The sequence below is a fragment of the Nerophis ophidion genome, linkage group LG02 (assembly GCF_033978795.1).
Source record: "Nerophis ophidion isolate RoL-2023_Sa linkage group LG02, RoL_Noph_v1.0, whole genome shotgun sequence".
NCBI lineage: Eukaryota > Metazoa > Chordata > Actinopteri > Syngnathiformes > Syngnathidae > Nerophis > Nerophis ophidion.
Genome location: NC_084612.1, coordinates 69951224 through 69967173, shown reverse-complemented (window position 1 = coordinate 69967173; position 15950 = coordinate 69951224). Strand labels below are relative to the sequence as shown.

General features: G+C 35.1%; 1 protein-coding gene across 1 annotated transcript in view; it reads left to right on the top strand.

Annotated features, from left to right (window-relative positions):
* The first annotated feature begins 5568 nt into the window (after positions 1-5568).
* The window catches only part of itcha (itchy E3 ubiquitin protein ligase a), a 54770-nt gene continuing 44388 nt past the window's right edge, over positions 5569-15950 (top strand). Inside the window, exons 1-3 of the mRNA XM_061889629.1 lie at positions 5569-5732; positions 15600-15653; positions 15749-15890. Of these exons, the coding sequence (XP_061745613.1) occupies positions 15629-15653; positions 15749-15890 (167 nt within the window). The 5' untranslated portion in view covers positions 5569-5732; positions 15600-15628. The remainder of the gene's footprint in view (positions 5733-15599; positions 15654-15748; positions 15891-15950) is intronic.

Here is a 15950-nt window from a genome sequence, read left to right as displayed (position 1 = left end):
ATATATATATATATATATATACACTATGTAGTCATTTGAAAAATGTAATAAACAAAACAAAAATTATAACATCTACAATAAGAAACACTGTTAAAAGCATAACTAAACTCTGATATTTTTATAACATGTTTTAAATCTACCAAAGAATGTGCAATCACACAATCAAAATATTATTACTATTGTTATTATCATTATTATCATTTTCTTACAGGAAAAGGCCCACACTATATTACTGGGAAAAAAATCTGTAAAAATGCAAAAAAAAAAAAAAGCAAAAAGATGTCATGCAATGTGAAAAACATGCAATTTTGAAACTAATTATTAACAATAATATTTTACAAAAAGTTTGGACACCCCTCATCCAAAATATTAAAAGCTCTCAAAATAAAAATATAAACTACATAGTCACTTAAAAAAAAAAGAATAAACAAACACTATGAATTTGAAAAAATATAACATCTACAATAAGAAACACTGTTTAAAGTATAATTGAACACTAATATTTTCATAAAGAAACATGTTTTAAAACCAAAGAATGTGCAATTACACAATCGTAATATTATTACTATTGTTGTTATCATTACAATTATATTCTTACAGGAAAATGCGCATAAGAATTTAAGAACAAAAGCAAAAAGATGTCATGCAATGTAAAAAAGATGCAATTTTGACACAAATTATTAACAATAATATTTTACAAAACGTTTGGACACTCCTGATCTGAAATATTAAAAGCACTCGAAATAAAAAATGAAATAAAAATATAAACTAAGTAGTCACCTAAAAAAAAAAAAGAATAAACAAAACACTATTAACTGATGAATTTGAAAAATTATAACATCTACAATAACAAACACTGTTAAAAGTAGAACTGAACAATAATATTTTCATAGAGCAACATGTTTTAAAGCTACCAAAGAATGTGCAATTACACAATCGTAATATTTTTACTATTGTTGTTATCATTACTATTATATTCCTACAGGAAAATGCCCATAAAAATTTAAGGAAAAAAGCAAAAAGATGTCATGCAACGTGAAAAAGATGCAACTTTGACACTAATTATTAACAATAATATTTTACAAAAAGTTTGGACACCCCTGATCCAAAATATTAAAGGCTCTCAAATTAAGAAATGAAATAAAAATATAAACTAAGTAGTCATTTTAAAAAAAAGAATAAACAAAACACTATTAACTGATGAATTTGAAAAATTATAACATCAATAACAAACACTGTTAAAAGTAGAACTGAACACTGATATTTTTGTAAAGCAACAAGTTTTAAAGCTACCAAAGAATGTGCAATTACACAATCTTAATATTATTACTATTGTTATTATTACTTTGTTACTATAAAGTCCACACTATATTGCTGGGAAAAAAAATTAAAAATGTAAGAAAAAAAAGCAAAAAGATGTCATGCAAAGTGAAAAAATATGCAATTTTGACACTAATAATTAACGATATTATAGTATTTCACAAAAAGTTTGGACACCCCTGAGCCAAAATATTAAAAGCTCTCGAAAAAAAAACATGAAATAAAAATACAAACCAAGTAGTCACTTAAAAAATAGAATAATAAAAAATAAAAAAACTCTATTAACTGATTAATTTAAAAAATTACAACATCTACAATGAGAAACACTGTTAAAAGTATAACTGAAGACTCATATTTTCGTAAAACAAAATTTTTAAAGCTACTGGAAGTTGTGCAATTACACAATCGTAATATTACTATTGTTATTATCATTTCTATTATATTCCTACAGGAAAATGCCCATACAAATTTAAGAAAAAAAAGCAAAAAGATGTCATGCAATGTGAAAAAGATGCAATTTTGACATTAATTACTAACGATAATATTTCACAAAAAGTTTGGACACCCCTGATCCAAAATATTAAAAGCTCTCGAAATAAAAAATGAAGTATAAATATAAAGCAAGTAGTCACTTAAAAAATAGAATAAACAAAAAAACACTATTAACTGATGAATTTGAAAAATTATAACATCTGCAATAAGAAACACTGTTAAAAGTATAACTAAAGACTAATATTTTCATAAAGCAACATTTTTAAAGCTACCGGAAGTTGTGCAATTACACAATTGTAATATTATTTCTATTGTTCTTATCACTATATCACTATAAAGTCCACACTATATTGTTCGGAAAAAAAACTTAAAAATGTAAGAAAAAAAAGCAAAATGATGTCATGCAACGTGAAAATGATGCAATTTTGACACAAATTATTAACGATAATATTTCACAAAAAAGTTTGGACACCCTTGATCCAAAATATTAAAAGATCTTGAAATAAAAAATGAAATAAAAATATAAACTACGTAGTCACTTAAAATATTTAATAAACAAAACACTATGAATTTGAAAAATTATAACATCTGCAATAAGAAACACTGTTAAAAGTATAATTGAACACTAATATTTTTATAAAGCAACATGTTTTAAAGCTACCAAAGAATGTACAATTACACAATCGTAATATTATTACTACTGTTGTTATCATTACTATTATATTCCTACAGGAAAATGCCCATACAAATTTAAGAAAAAAAAGCAAAATGATGTCATGCAATGTGAAAAAGATGCAATTTTGACACTAATTATTAACGATAATATTTCACAAAAAGTTTGGACACCCCTGATCCAAAATATTAAAAGCTCTCGAAATAAAACATGAAGTAAAAATATAAAGCAAGTAGTCACTTAAAAAATAGAATAAACAAAAAAACACTATTAACTGATGAATTTGAAAAATTACAACATCTGCAATAAGAAACACTGTTGAAAGTATAACTAAAGACTAATATTTTCATAAAGCAACATTTTTAAAGCTACCGGAAGTTGTGCAATTACACAATTGTAATATTATTTCTATTGTTCTTATCACTATATCACTATAAAGTCCACACTATATTGCTAGGGAAAAAAAACTTAAAAATGTAAGAAAAAAAAGCAAAATGATGTCATGCAACGTGAAAATGATGCAATTTTGACACTAATTATTAATGATAATATTTCACAAAAAAGTTTGGACACCCCTGATCCAAAATATTAAAAGATCTCGAAATAAAAAAAAATATAAACTACATAGTCACTTAAAAAATTTAATGAACAAAACACTATGAATTTGAAAAATTATAACATCTGCAATAAGAAACACTGTTAAAAGTATAATTGAACACTAATATTTTCATAAAGCAACATGTTTTAAAGCTACCAAAGAATGTGCAATTACACAATCGTAATATCATTACTATTGTTGTTATCATTAACATTATTTTCCTACAGGAAATGGCCCACACTATTTTGCTGGGAAAAAACCCATTAAAATGTAATAAAAAAATAAATAAATAAAATATGTCGTGCAATGTGAAAAAGATGCAATTTTGATACTAGTTATTAACGATAATATTTCACACACAGTTTGGACACCACTGATCTAAAACATTAAAAGCTCTCGAAATAAAAATATAAACTAGTCACTTACAAAATAAAATAAACAAAACACTATTAACTGATGAATTTAAAAAATTACAACATCTACAATGAGAAACACTTTTAAAAGTAGAAATGAACACTAATATTTTCGTAAAGCATCTACAATAACACTGTTAAAAGTATAATTCGACACTGATATTTTTGTAAGACAACATGTTTTTAAATCTACCAAAGAATGTGTAATTACACAATCGTAAGATACGGCTTTTTTTAAATTTATTTTATAAATAGATTAAAATGAGATTAAAAAAAAAAACAAAAAAAAAAAGAACATTTTCTTGGATAAAAAAGAAAGTAAAATTATACAAAACAATTATATTAAAAAAAGTAATTCATGATAGTGTTATTGGACCGGGCGACACACACAATCATGTGTGTTTCAGGGACTGTGTCACTTGCAGACTGTGTTATATATGTTGTGGGAAACAGAATTTTGGTAGCAGAAAGAAACAACCCTTTTTTGTGTGAGTGGGTGTGGATGAGTGTGAATGGGGGAGGGAGGGGTTTTCTTTGGGGGGGGTTGATGCACTAATGGAAAGTGTATCTTGTATATTTTTATCCATCCATCCATCCATTTCCTACCGCTTATTCCCTTTTGGGGTGGCGGGGGGCGCTGGCGCCTATCTCAGCTACAATCGGGCGGAAGGCAGGGTACACCCTGGACAAGTCGCAACCTCATCGCAGGGCCAACACAGATAGACAGACAACATTCACACTCACATTCACACACTATTTTTATGTTGATTTAATAAAAAAAAGCTCTTCCCGGGGGATCCTGAGGCGTTCCCAGGCCAGCCGGGAGACATAGTCTTCCCAACGTGTCCTGGGTCTTCCCCGTGTTCTCCTACCGGTTGGACGTGCCCTAAACACCTCCCTAGGGAGGCGTTCGGGTGGCATCCTGACCAGATGCCCGAGCCACCTCATCTGGCTCCTCTCGATGTGGAGGAGCAGCGGCTTTACTTTGAGTTCCTCCCGGATGGCAGAGCTTCTCACCCTATCTCTAAGGGAGAGCCCCGCCACCCGGCGGAGGAAACTCATTTCGGCCGCTTGTACCCGTGATCTTATCCTTTCGGTCATGACCCAAAGCTCATGACCATAGGTGAGGATGGGAACGTAGATCGATCGGTAAATTGAGAGCTTTGCCTTCCGGCTCAGCTCCTTCTTCACCACAACGGATCGATACAACGTTCGCATTACTGAAGATGCCGCACCGATCCGCCTGTCGATCTCACGATCCACTCTTCCCCCACTCGTGAACAGGACTCCTAGGTACTTGAACTCCTCCACTTGGGGCAGGGTCTCCTCCCCAACCCGGGATCCCCCGGGAAGAGCTAGACGAAGTGGCTGGTGAGAGGGAAGTCTGGGCTTCCCTGCTTAGGCTGCTGCCCCCGCGACCCGACCTCGGATAAGCGGAAGATGATGGATGGATGGATGGATAATAAAAAAAAATAATAATAATAATTAAAAAAAAAAAAAACATATATATATATATGATTATATATATATATAAACTAGTCACTTACAACATTAAATAAAACACTATTAACTGATGAATTTGAAAAATTATAACATCTACAATGAGAAACACTTTTAAAAGTAGAAATGAACACTAATATGTTCGTAAAGCATCTACAATAACACTGTTAAAAGTATAATTCAACACTGATATTTTTGTAAACCAACATGTTTTTAAATCTACCAAAGAATGGGCAATTACACAATCGTAAAATTATTACTATTGTTATTATCATTACCATTATTATTTTCCTACAGGAAAAGGCCCACACTATATTGCCAGGGGAAAATATAAGACAAAAGAACGAAAAGATGTGAAAAAGATGCAATTTTGACACAAATGATTAATGATAATACTCACCTATAACTCCAAGTTTACTCAAAGTGTCTTTGAATACGTAATTACGTCCGTAGGTTTTCAAAATAAAAAACATCATGATGGCCCTGCATACTTTGATTTGTTGAGGAAAAAGTTAGAGCACCCCCGTTCTATGCACTCTGTGTGACGAACGTCAAGTCTCTTATTGTGAAAATCCCCCCACCGGAACAGCCTCCATGGTGGCCCTTGCTAGCCAGTATGTCGGGCCAGCTTGGCTATGATGTCAGGCGGTATTGTTAATTATTACGTGACAACAACGTCGCCGCAACGTTAGGAGGAAAGCAGCAGCCGTGTCCTTTTATCGTCAGTCAATGTCAGGTACAGTCCTGCGGTGACTTTTCCTTTGACGGTGGAAGCTGCGACGTACGCGGGGAGCCGGTTGACGTTAGCATTTAATGCTGCGTTCAAAGGTCCGCTAATAGCAACAGTTTGTCGGTAGCGCGGTGTATTCATCAAGTTGCGTTCACGGGTTCGTTAATAGCAACAGTTTGTCGTGAGCGCGGTGTATTTATGGCAGGGGTCACCAACCTTTTTAAAACCAACAGCTACTTCTTGGGTACTGATTAATGCGAAGGGCTACCAGTTTGATACACAGTTAAATAAATTGCCAGAAATAGCCAATTTGTTAAATTTACCTTTAATAAATATATCTATATGTATATAAAAATGGTTATTTCTATCTGTCATTCCGTCGTACATTTTTTTCACTTTAGAGAAGGTTTTTTGTAGAGAATAAATGATGAAAAAAACACTTAATGAACAGTTTAAAACAGGGGTGTCAAACTCATTTTAGCTGGGGGGCCACATGGAGAAAAATCTACTCCCAAGTGGGCCGGACTGGTAAAATCAGGGCCTGATAACTTAAAAATAAAGACAACTTCAGATTGTTTTCTTTGTTTGAAAATAGAACGAGCACATTTTGAAAATGTACAAATCGTAATTTTGTCGGGGTTATTTACACTAACATGTTGCGGTTAATTCTACGCTATCATTTTTTTGTCGATATTTATACTTTCTGAATAATTAATATGATAATATTGTATTTATGTTGCAATTGCCGTTTTGGCGTCATATGCTCGGTTATTTGTTTAGATCAGGGGTGTCAAACTCATTTTAGATGGGGGCCCACATGGAAAAAAATACTCTCAAGTGGTAAAATCACGGCACGATAACTTAAAAATAAAGACAACTTCAGAATGTTCTCTTTGTTTACGCGGGGAGCCGGTTGACGTTAGCATTTAATTCTGCGTTCAAAGGTCCGCTAATAGCAACAGTTTGTCGGTAACGCGGTGTATTAATCAAGTTCCGTTCACAGGTTCGTTAATAGCAACAGTTTGTCGTGAGCGCGGTGTATTTATGGCAGGGGTCACCAACCTTTTTTAAAACCAACAGCTACTTCTTGGGTACTGATTAATGCGAAGGGCTACCAGTTTGATACACACTTAAATAAATCGCCAGAAATAGCCAATTTGTTAAATTTACTTTTATTAAATACATCTATATGTATATAAAAATGGGTATTTCTGTCTGTCATTCCGTCGTACATTTTTTTCCCTTTACAGAAGGTTTTTTGTAGAGAATAAATGATGAAAAAAAACACTTAATCGAACAGTTTAAAACAGGGGTGTCAAACTCATTTTAGCTGGGGGGCCACATGGAGAAAAATCTACTCCCAAGTGGGCCCGGACTGGTAAAATCACGGCACGATAACTTAAAAATAAAGACAACTTCAAATTGTTTTCTTTGTTTGAAAATAGAACGAGCACATTCTGAAAATGTACAAATCGTAATTTTGTCGGGGTTATTTACACTAACATGTTGCGGTTAATTCTACGCTATCATTTTTTTGTCGATATTTATACTTTCTGAATAATTAATATGATAATATTGTATTTATGTTGCAATTGCCGTTTTGGCGTCATATGCTCGGTTATTTGTTTGGATCAGGGGTGTCAAACTCATTTTAGATGGGGGCCCACATGGAAAAAACTACTCTCAAGTGGTAAAATCACGGCACGATAACTTAAAAATAAAGACAACTTCAGATTGTTTTCTTTGTTTGAAAATAGAACAAGCACACTCTGAAAATGTACAAATCGTAATTTTGTCGGTGTTATTTACACTTACATGTTGCGGTTAATTCTACGCTATCTTTTTTTTTTGTCGAAATTTGTACTTTCTGAATAAATAATATGATAATATTGTATTTATGTTGCAATTGTCGTTTTGGTGTCATATGCTCGTTTATTTGTTTAGATCAGGGGTGTCAAACTCAACTCATTTTAGATGGGGGCCCACATGGAAAAAACTACTCTCAAGTGGTAAAATCACGGCACGATAACTTCAAAATAAAGACAACTTCAGATTGTTTTCTTTGTTTGAAAATAGAACGAGCACATTCTGAAAATGTACAAATCATAATTTTGTCGGTGTTATTTACACTTACATGTTGCGGTTAATTCTATGCTATCATTTTTTTTTTGTCGATATTTATACTTTCTGAATAATTAATATGATAATATTGTACTTATGTTGCAATTGCCGTTTTGGCGTCATATGCTCTGTTATTTGTTTAGATCAGGGGTGTTTAGCTCGGTTGGTAGAGCAGCCGTGCCAGTAACTTGAGGGTTGCTGGTTCGATTCCCGCTTCCGCCATCCTAGTCAATGCAGTTGTGTCCCACCTGCTCCCAGTGCCACCCACACTGGTTTAAATGTAACTTAGATATTGGGTTTCACTATGTAAAGCGCTTTGAGTCGCTAGAGAAAAGCGCTATATAAATATAATTCACTTCACTTCAAACTCATTTTAGATGGGGGCCCACATGGAAAAAACTACTCTCAAGTGGTAAAATCATGGCACGATAACTTAAAAATAAAGACAACTTCAGATTGTTCTCTTTGTTTAAAAAAAAGAATAAGCACATTCTGAAAATGTACAAATCATTATGTTGTTGGGTTATTTTTACACTTACATGTTTGTGTTATATGTTTATTTGTTGTTTATACTTTCTGAATAAATTATGTGATAATGTTCATCAGTCAACTCGTTGGTGTTAATTTTCAATCTATCAAAATAAGAAAAACTAACATCAAAATCTAATTACAGCAATTTATTTACGTACTTTGCTCATTTTCCAGGACTGGTGCACTCACATCATGAGGTTTATCTTTATTTTTTTTACATATGTAGCATCATTTACAAAGATACAAAAAAATTGCTATTGCGACATCCACTGGACACATTTAGAACAGCAGTTTCTTTCATTAAAAAATGTCGACCAATTGTTATTCTTATCCTGCGGGCCGTACATTTGACATCCCTGGTTTAAAAGAAAAGAAAACACGAAAAAAATGAAAATTACATTTTGAAACATAGTTTATCTTCAATTTCGACTCTTTAAAATTTAAAATTCAACCGAAAAAAATGAAGACAAATTTGGATCTTTTTGAAAAAAAAAAATACATATATATTTTTTTATGGAACATCATTATAGTAATTTTTCCTGATTAAGATTATTTTTTAAATTTTGATGACATGTTTTAAATAGGTTAAAATCCACTTTGAAATAAGACTTAAATTTGATTCTACAGATTTACTAGATTTGCCAGAATAATTTTTTTGAATTTTAATCATAATAAGTTTGAAGAAATATTTCACAAATATTCTTCGTCGAAAAAACAGAAGCTAAAATGAATAATTAAATTAAAATGTATTTATTATTCTTTACAATAAAAATAAATACTTGAACATTGATTTAAATTGTCAGGAAAGAAGAGGAAGGAATTTAAAAGTTATATGTGTTTAAAAATCATTTTTAAGGTTATATTTTTTCTCTAAAATTGTCTTTCTGAAAGTTATAAGAAGCAAAGTGAAATAATAAATGAATTTATTTAAACAATTGAAGACCAAGTCTTTAAAATATTTTCTTGGATTTTCAAATTCTATTTGAGTTTTGCCCCCCTTAGAATTACAAATGTCGAGCAAAGCGAGACCAGCTTGCTAGTAAATAAATACATTTTTAAAAATAGAGGCAGATCACTAGGTAAGTGCTGCTATTTGAGCTTTTTTTAGAACAGGCCAGCGGGCTACTCATCTGGTCCTTACGGGCTACCTTGTGCCCACGGGCACCGCGTTGGTGACCCCTGATTTATGGTAAACTTAACCCAGTGTCAAGTGTTGGATCGGTGTAGCTTATTAAATAAATTAATCACTTAATAGATTATTATACAAACATGTAGTTACAATATTGATTACGTTTAGGAATATATAAACAATAAGGTTTGACAAAAAAACAAAACACATTCCCTGAAAACTGCTGTTTGAATAGAACCTGTAGGCCAGATTTTAATTTCAACCCCGATTGGGATTTTCTCTGTTGTAGAGGCTACCTTCTTGAAATAGCCCAAGATTATCTACCTACTTACGTAACCTAGAAAACCTCCTATGAGGACAATGAGGAAAAAGGTCCAATGTATTTGGAACACCTGCCCGCTGAGATCCCATACAAAATGTAATGGAACCCTTTAAAACATAAAATAAACAGAACAACACTATTTACTGGTGAATATGAAAGATTACAACATCTACATCAGGGGTGTCAAGCGTACGGCCCGCGGGCCGGATCAGGCCCCCGAACAGGTTTTATCCGGCCCGCCGGATGAGTTTGCTAAGTAAAAAAATGAGCCAGAATTTTTTAATGAAATAAACACTTCTAATTATTTGTATCTTTGTAGATTATGCTACAAAATAAACCACAATATGTTAGTGCACCAGTCGAGGAAAATGAGCAAACTACATAAATAACATCCTGTAATTTGATTTTGATATTATTTTTTATCTTGATAGATTGAAAATTAACACCAATGAGTTGACTGATGAACATTATCACGTAATTTATTCAGAAAGTATAAATAACGACAAATAAAGACAGAATACTATTAACTGCAACATGTAAGTGTAAAAAAAACATAATTTGTACATTTTCAGATTGTGCTTATTCTACTTTTCAATCAATCAATCAATCAATCAATCAATCAATGTTTATTTATATAGCCCTAAATCACAAATGTCTCAAAGGACTGTACAAACCATTACGACTACAACATCCTCGAAAGAACCCACAAAAGGGCAAGGAAAACTCACACCCAGTGGGCAGGGAGAATTCACATCCAGTGGGACGCCAGTGACAATGCTGACTATGGGAAACCTTGGAGAGGACCTCAGAAGTGGGCAACCCCCCCGCCTCTAGGGGACCGAAAGCAATGGATGTCGAGCGGGTCTAACATGATACTGTGAAAGTTCAATCCACAGTGGCTCCAACACAGCCGCGAGAGTTCAGTTCAAAGCGGATCCAAGACAGCAGCGAGAGTCCCGTCCACAGGAAACCATCTCAAGCGGAGGCGGATCAGCAGCGTAGAGATGTCCCCAACCGATACACAGGCGAGCGGTCCATCCTGGGTCCCGACGAGCGGTCCATCCTGGGTCTCGACTCTGGACAGCCAGTACTTCATCCATGGTCATCGGACTGGACCCCCTCCACAAGGGAGGGGGGGACATAGGAGAAAAAAGAAAAGAAAAGAAGCGGCAGATTAACAAAGAAAACAATCTGTAGTCGTCTTTGGTTTTAGGTTATTGTGCCGTGATTTTACCACTCGGGCCCACTTACGAGTAGATTTTTCTCTATGTGGCCCCCGATCTAAAATGAGTTTGACACCACTGATCTACAATAAGAAACACTATTAAAAGTATAACTGAACAGTGAACACTAATATTTTCGTAAAGAAGCATTTTTAAAGCTACCGGAGATTGTGCAATTACACAATCGTAATGTTATTACCATTCCATACCACAGTGGTTTTCAACCTTTTTCCCCAGCAATGTACCCCCTGTGAACATTTTTTTTAAATTCAACTACCCCCTAATCAGAGCAAAGCATTTTTGGATGAAAAAAAAAGAGATAAAGAAGTAAAATACAGCACTATGTCATCAGTTTCTGATTTATTACATTTTATAACTTGTTGAAAAATAAACAAGTGATTCAATTATAAATAAAGATTTCTACACATAAAAGTAATCATCCACTTAAAGTGCCCTCTTTGGGGATTGTAATAGAGATCCATCTGGATTCATCAACTTCATTCTAAACATTTCTTCACACAAAAAGAAATCTTTAACATCAATATTAATGGAACATGTCCACAAAAAAATCGAGCACCTGTCAACACTGAATATTGCATTATTTCATTTCTTTTCACAGTTTATGAAGTTACATTCATGTTTTGTTGAAGTGTTATTCCATAGCTCGGTTGGTAGAGCAGCCGTGCCAGCAACTTGAGGGTTGCAGGTTCGATTCCCGCTTCCGCCATCCTAGTCACTGCCGTTGTGTCCTTGGGCAAGACACCTTACCCACCTGCTCCCAGTGCCACCCACACTGGTTTAAATGTAACTTAGATATTGGGTTTCACTATGTAAACCGCTTTGAGTCACTAGAGAAAAGCGCTATATAAATATAATTCAATTAAAAAAATATATTTATAAAGGATTTTTGAATTGTTGCTAATTTTAGAATTAAAAAAAAAAACCTCACGTACCACTTGGAATACCTTCAAGTACCTCCAAGGGTATCTGTACCCCCTTTTGAGAACCACTGCCATACCATACCAACTTTATTTATAAAGCCCTTTAAAAACAACCACAGTTGAAGAACAAAGGGCTGTACACCACAAAGAAATAGAGGCAAAGGACAGACTAAAAAAAATAACATTTAAAACAGAACTAAAATACACATTGAAAAAGCAGTTTGAATAAAAATGGGTTTCAAGAAGGGTCTTAAAAGTAGCCAAAGAAGGGGCCTGTCTCAGATGGAGAGGGAGATCGTTCCAGTGTTGGGACCCGCAACGGAGAAGGCTCTATTGTTATTGTTATTATCATTACCCTTATTATTCTCCTGCAGGAAAAGGCACATACTATTTTGTTGGGGGAAAACCCGTAAGAAAAAAAGAGCAAAAAGATGCAATTTTGACACTAATTATTCATGATAATATACTCGCCTATAACGCAAAACTTACACAAAGTTTTGTCTTTAAATAAATATGTCTGTATCGATGTATATGCAAAAGTGCAATACATTTGTCTGTACAGCAATCTATTTATTCATATTTGCGCCTTATTGCTGTTTTATCCTGCACTACAACGAGCTAATGCAACAAAATGTTGTTCTTTATCTGTACTGTAAAGTTCGAATTTCAACGAAAATAAAAGGAAGTCTGAGTGTAAGTCTGAGGAGAGACAGTTTGGTAGAATAAACAGGCACCGACTTCCAATGGGTGCCCAAGGGTTTGAAAATTGTTTATGCATTGGTGTTGACACAAAACAGAAATTGGCTTGCCAAATAGCGAGTCCATTAGCTCTGCTGCTTTGTGTTCTATGGGGGTTGTAGTCATTAATCACGTTTGTTATTTTAAAAAGTGGTACCGGCCGTTTTATGATCACGGACCGGCGGTTTAGTGTTATATAGTCCAATTGCTGAACATAACAAAAGCCAAACATCAAACATAATCACTGAGCACATTAAGTCAATATTGGCTTACTATACCTGGAGTTTGTTTTCTGGAAAGAAGATAATAGTGTGGTTTGATGTGCAGGAGTGATAAGCGTATTTTTACTGTCACCTTTTACTTCTTTAGTCTTGTTTTGGTCATGGCCAGTAAAACTGAAAATACAAAACAAAATAAACACTCCTACCCAAATAATTTAATTTGAATGGCACATGTGTATACTGTACAATTCCATTGTGAATGCAGTGGTAATTTTGTTGTTATTAATGGCTTCCAAAAAGTCAGCTGAAAACCGTCCAGCCATCCACCCATGTTCTACTGCTTGTCCCTCTTTGGTTCGCGGGGTGGCTGGAGCCTATCCCAGCTGCACTCGGGCAGAAGGCAGAGTTTAGGGGCGGGATAGCTCGGTTGGTAGAGCGGCCGTGCCAGCAACTTGAGGGTTGCAGGTTCGATTCCCGCTTCCGCCATCCTAGTCACTGCCGTTGTGTCCTTGGGCAAGACACTTTACCCACCTGCTCCCAGTGCCACCCACACTGGTTTAAATGTAACTTAGATATTGGGTTTCACTATGTAAAGCGCTTTGAGTCGCTAGAGAAAAGCGCTATATAAATATAATTCACACTTTAAGGCAGGGCCAACACGCGAATCGTACTAAAATTATATAATTTTTCCCAAAATAGATATTGTATGTCCGTTTAATCTAACCACAAAACACATTTTACATGGAATAATTATGGTTTCAAATGCATAAAACAATGTAAAATGCATACAGTGCATCCCGAATGTACTCACAGCGCTTCAGATTTGATATTAAAGCCTTATTCTAAAATGGAATAATTAATTTTTGTCCTCAAAACTCTGCACACAATACCCCATCATGGCAATGTAAAAATGTTTTTTTTTTCTTATAAATGTTTGGATATCACATGTACATAAGAATTTGCAGCCTTTGCCATGAAGCTAAAATGTGAGCTCATTTCCATCTTATTTCTACTGATCATCTTTGAGATGCCCGCGTCCCGATTCCAGCTAAGCGGTTGCAGATGGATGGATCTTTGAGATGTTCCACCCAACAGTCCCTCTAATTTTTCATATGTGTGAGAAAATGCCAAAACTCCTTGAGCATTCATTGGCGCACATGTGAACGACGGCAGACGTGCACACTGTTATGCGCTTATCTTTTTATCCGATTTTGTGCGCAGGCTAGATTTGCCGTGCGCAGAGGACGCGTGAACAGTGTGCAATTGCACAGGCACGTACCTTAGAGGGAACGTTGGTTCCACCTGTGGTAAATTAAGTCAGTTGGACATGATTTGGAAAGGCATACACCTTTCTACAGTATACACAAGTAGTGCATGGCAGAGCACAAACCAAGCATGAAATCGAAGGAATTGTCTGCAGACCTCAGAGACGGTATTGTCTGGAGGCACAAATCTGGGGGAGTGTACAGAAAAATATCTGCTGCCTGGAAGCCCCAATGAGCACAGTGGCCTCCAACATCCGTAAATGGAAGACGTTTGGAAAAACCAGGACTCTTCCTACAGCTGGCCGGCTGTCTAAACTGAGCCATCGCGGAAGGAGGGAGGTGACCAAGAACCCGATAGTCGCTTTGCCAGAGCTACAGTATTCCTCAGTGGAGAGAGGATGACTTTCCAGAAGGACAACCATTTATCTCTGCAGCTATCCTGTATGGTTTTGTGGTCAGACGGAAGCCATTCCTTCGTAAAGTTTGGCAAAATGCACCTTAAAGACTCTCAGAACATAAGAAAAAAAATATCTGGTCTGATGAGACAAAGATTGAACTTTTTGGCAAGAATGCCAGGCGGAAACCAGATACGGCTCATCACCAGACCATCGCCACAGTGAAGCATGGTGTGGTAGCATCATGCTGCGGGGATGTTTTCCAGCGGCAGGAACTGGGAGACTAGTCGGGATAGAGGGTAAGATGAATGCAGCAATGTACAGAGAACTTCTTGGAGGGAACTGCTCCAGAGCACACCTGAAATCAGACTGGGGTGACGGTTCATCTTTCATTAGGACAACGCACACAGCCAAGATATCAAAGGAATGGCTTCAGGACAACTCTGTAAATGTCTTGAGTGGCCATAGCCCAGACTCCGACTGAACATTTCGGGAGAGATCTGAAAATGTCCTTCCCGTCCAACCTGGTAGAGCTTAAAAGGTGTTGCAAAGACGGAATGCCTAAATATAGGTGCGGCACACATGTGGCATTGTATTCAAAAAGACTTGAGGCTGTACTTGCTGTCAAAGGTGCATCAACAAAGTATTTAACAAAGGCTGGGAATTGTTTTTAATTTTTTTTACATTTGCAAAAAATATAATTAAAACAAACCTTTTACCCTATCCTGGGTTATTTATTGTGTGTAGAATTTTGAGGACAAAAATAAATGTATTCTATTTTTGGAATAAGGCTGTGGAAAAAGGGAAGCACTATGAATACTTACATGACAAATTAAATGGATAAATGAACATTAAACATTACTTTGACCTTTTTATCACACACAACACACACATTTTCTGTGTTAACATGCCTGTAATGGACATATTGTAGTTTTCATAATTTAGACTAAATTGTGCTTATTTTGTTTCCCCAATTTTTTTAACTAGCTGGTTCTTGGCAGTGTTATGGATGAACCATGAAGGCCCAATTACAAGTCACAGGTAAGATCACATAGTACAAAATTGCTATTTATCAAACTGTTATTTTAATGTGGTGTTGTGTTAATATGTTTTGTTTATGTGTGTATCTCCTCCAGTGCTTTCAGCCAAGCTGAAGGAAAACAAAAAGAACTGGTTCGGCCCCAGTCCATATGTGGAAGTAGCCGTGGATGGCCAGTCAAAGCGGACCGAGAAGTGCAACAACACACACAGTCCAAAATGGAAGCAGGCGCTCACCGTGTAAGTACACATGTTCACTTATTTTGATTTTTTTCTGTTTTCTTGTGTGTAGTGTTTTAT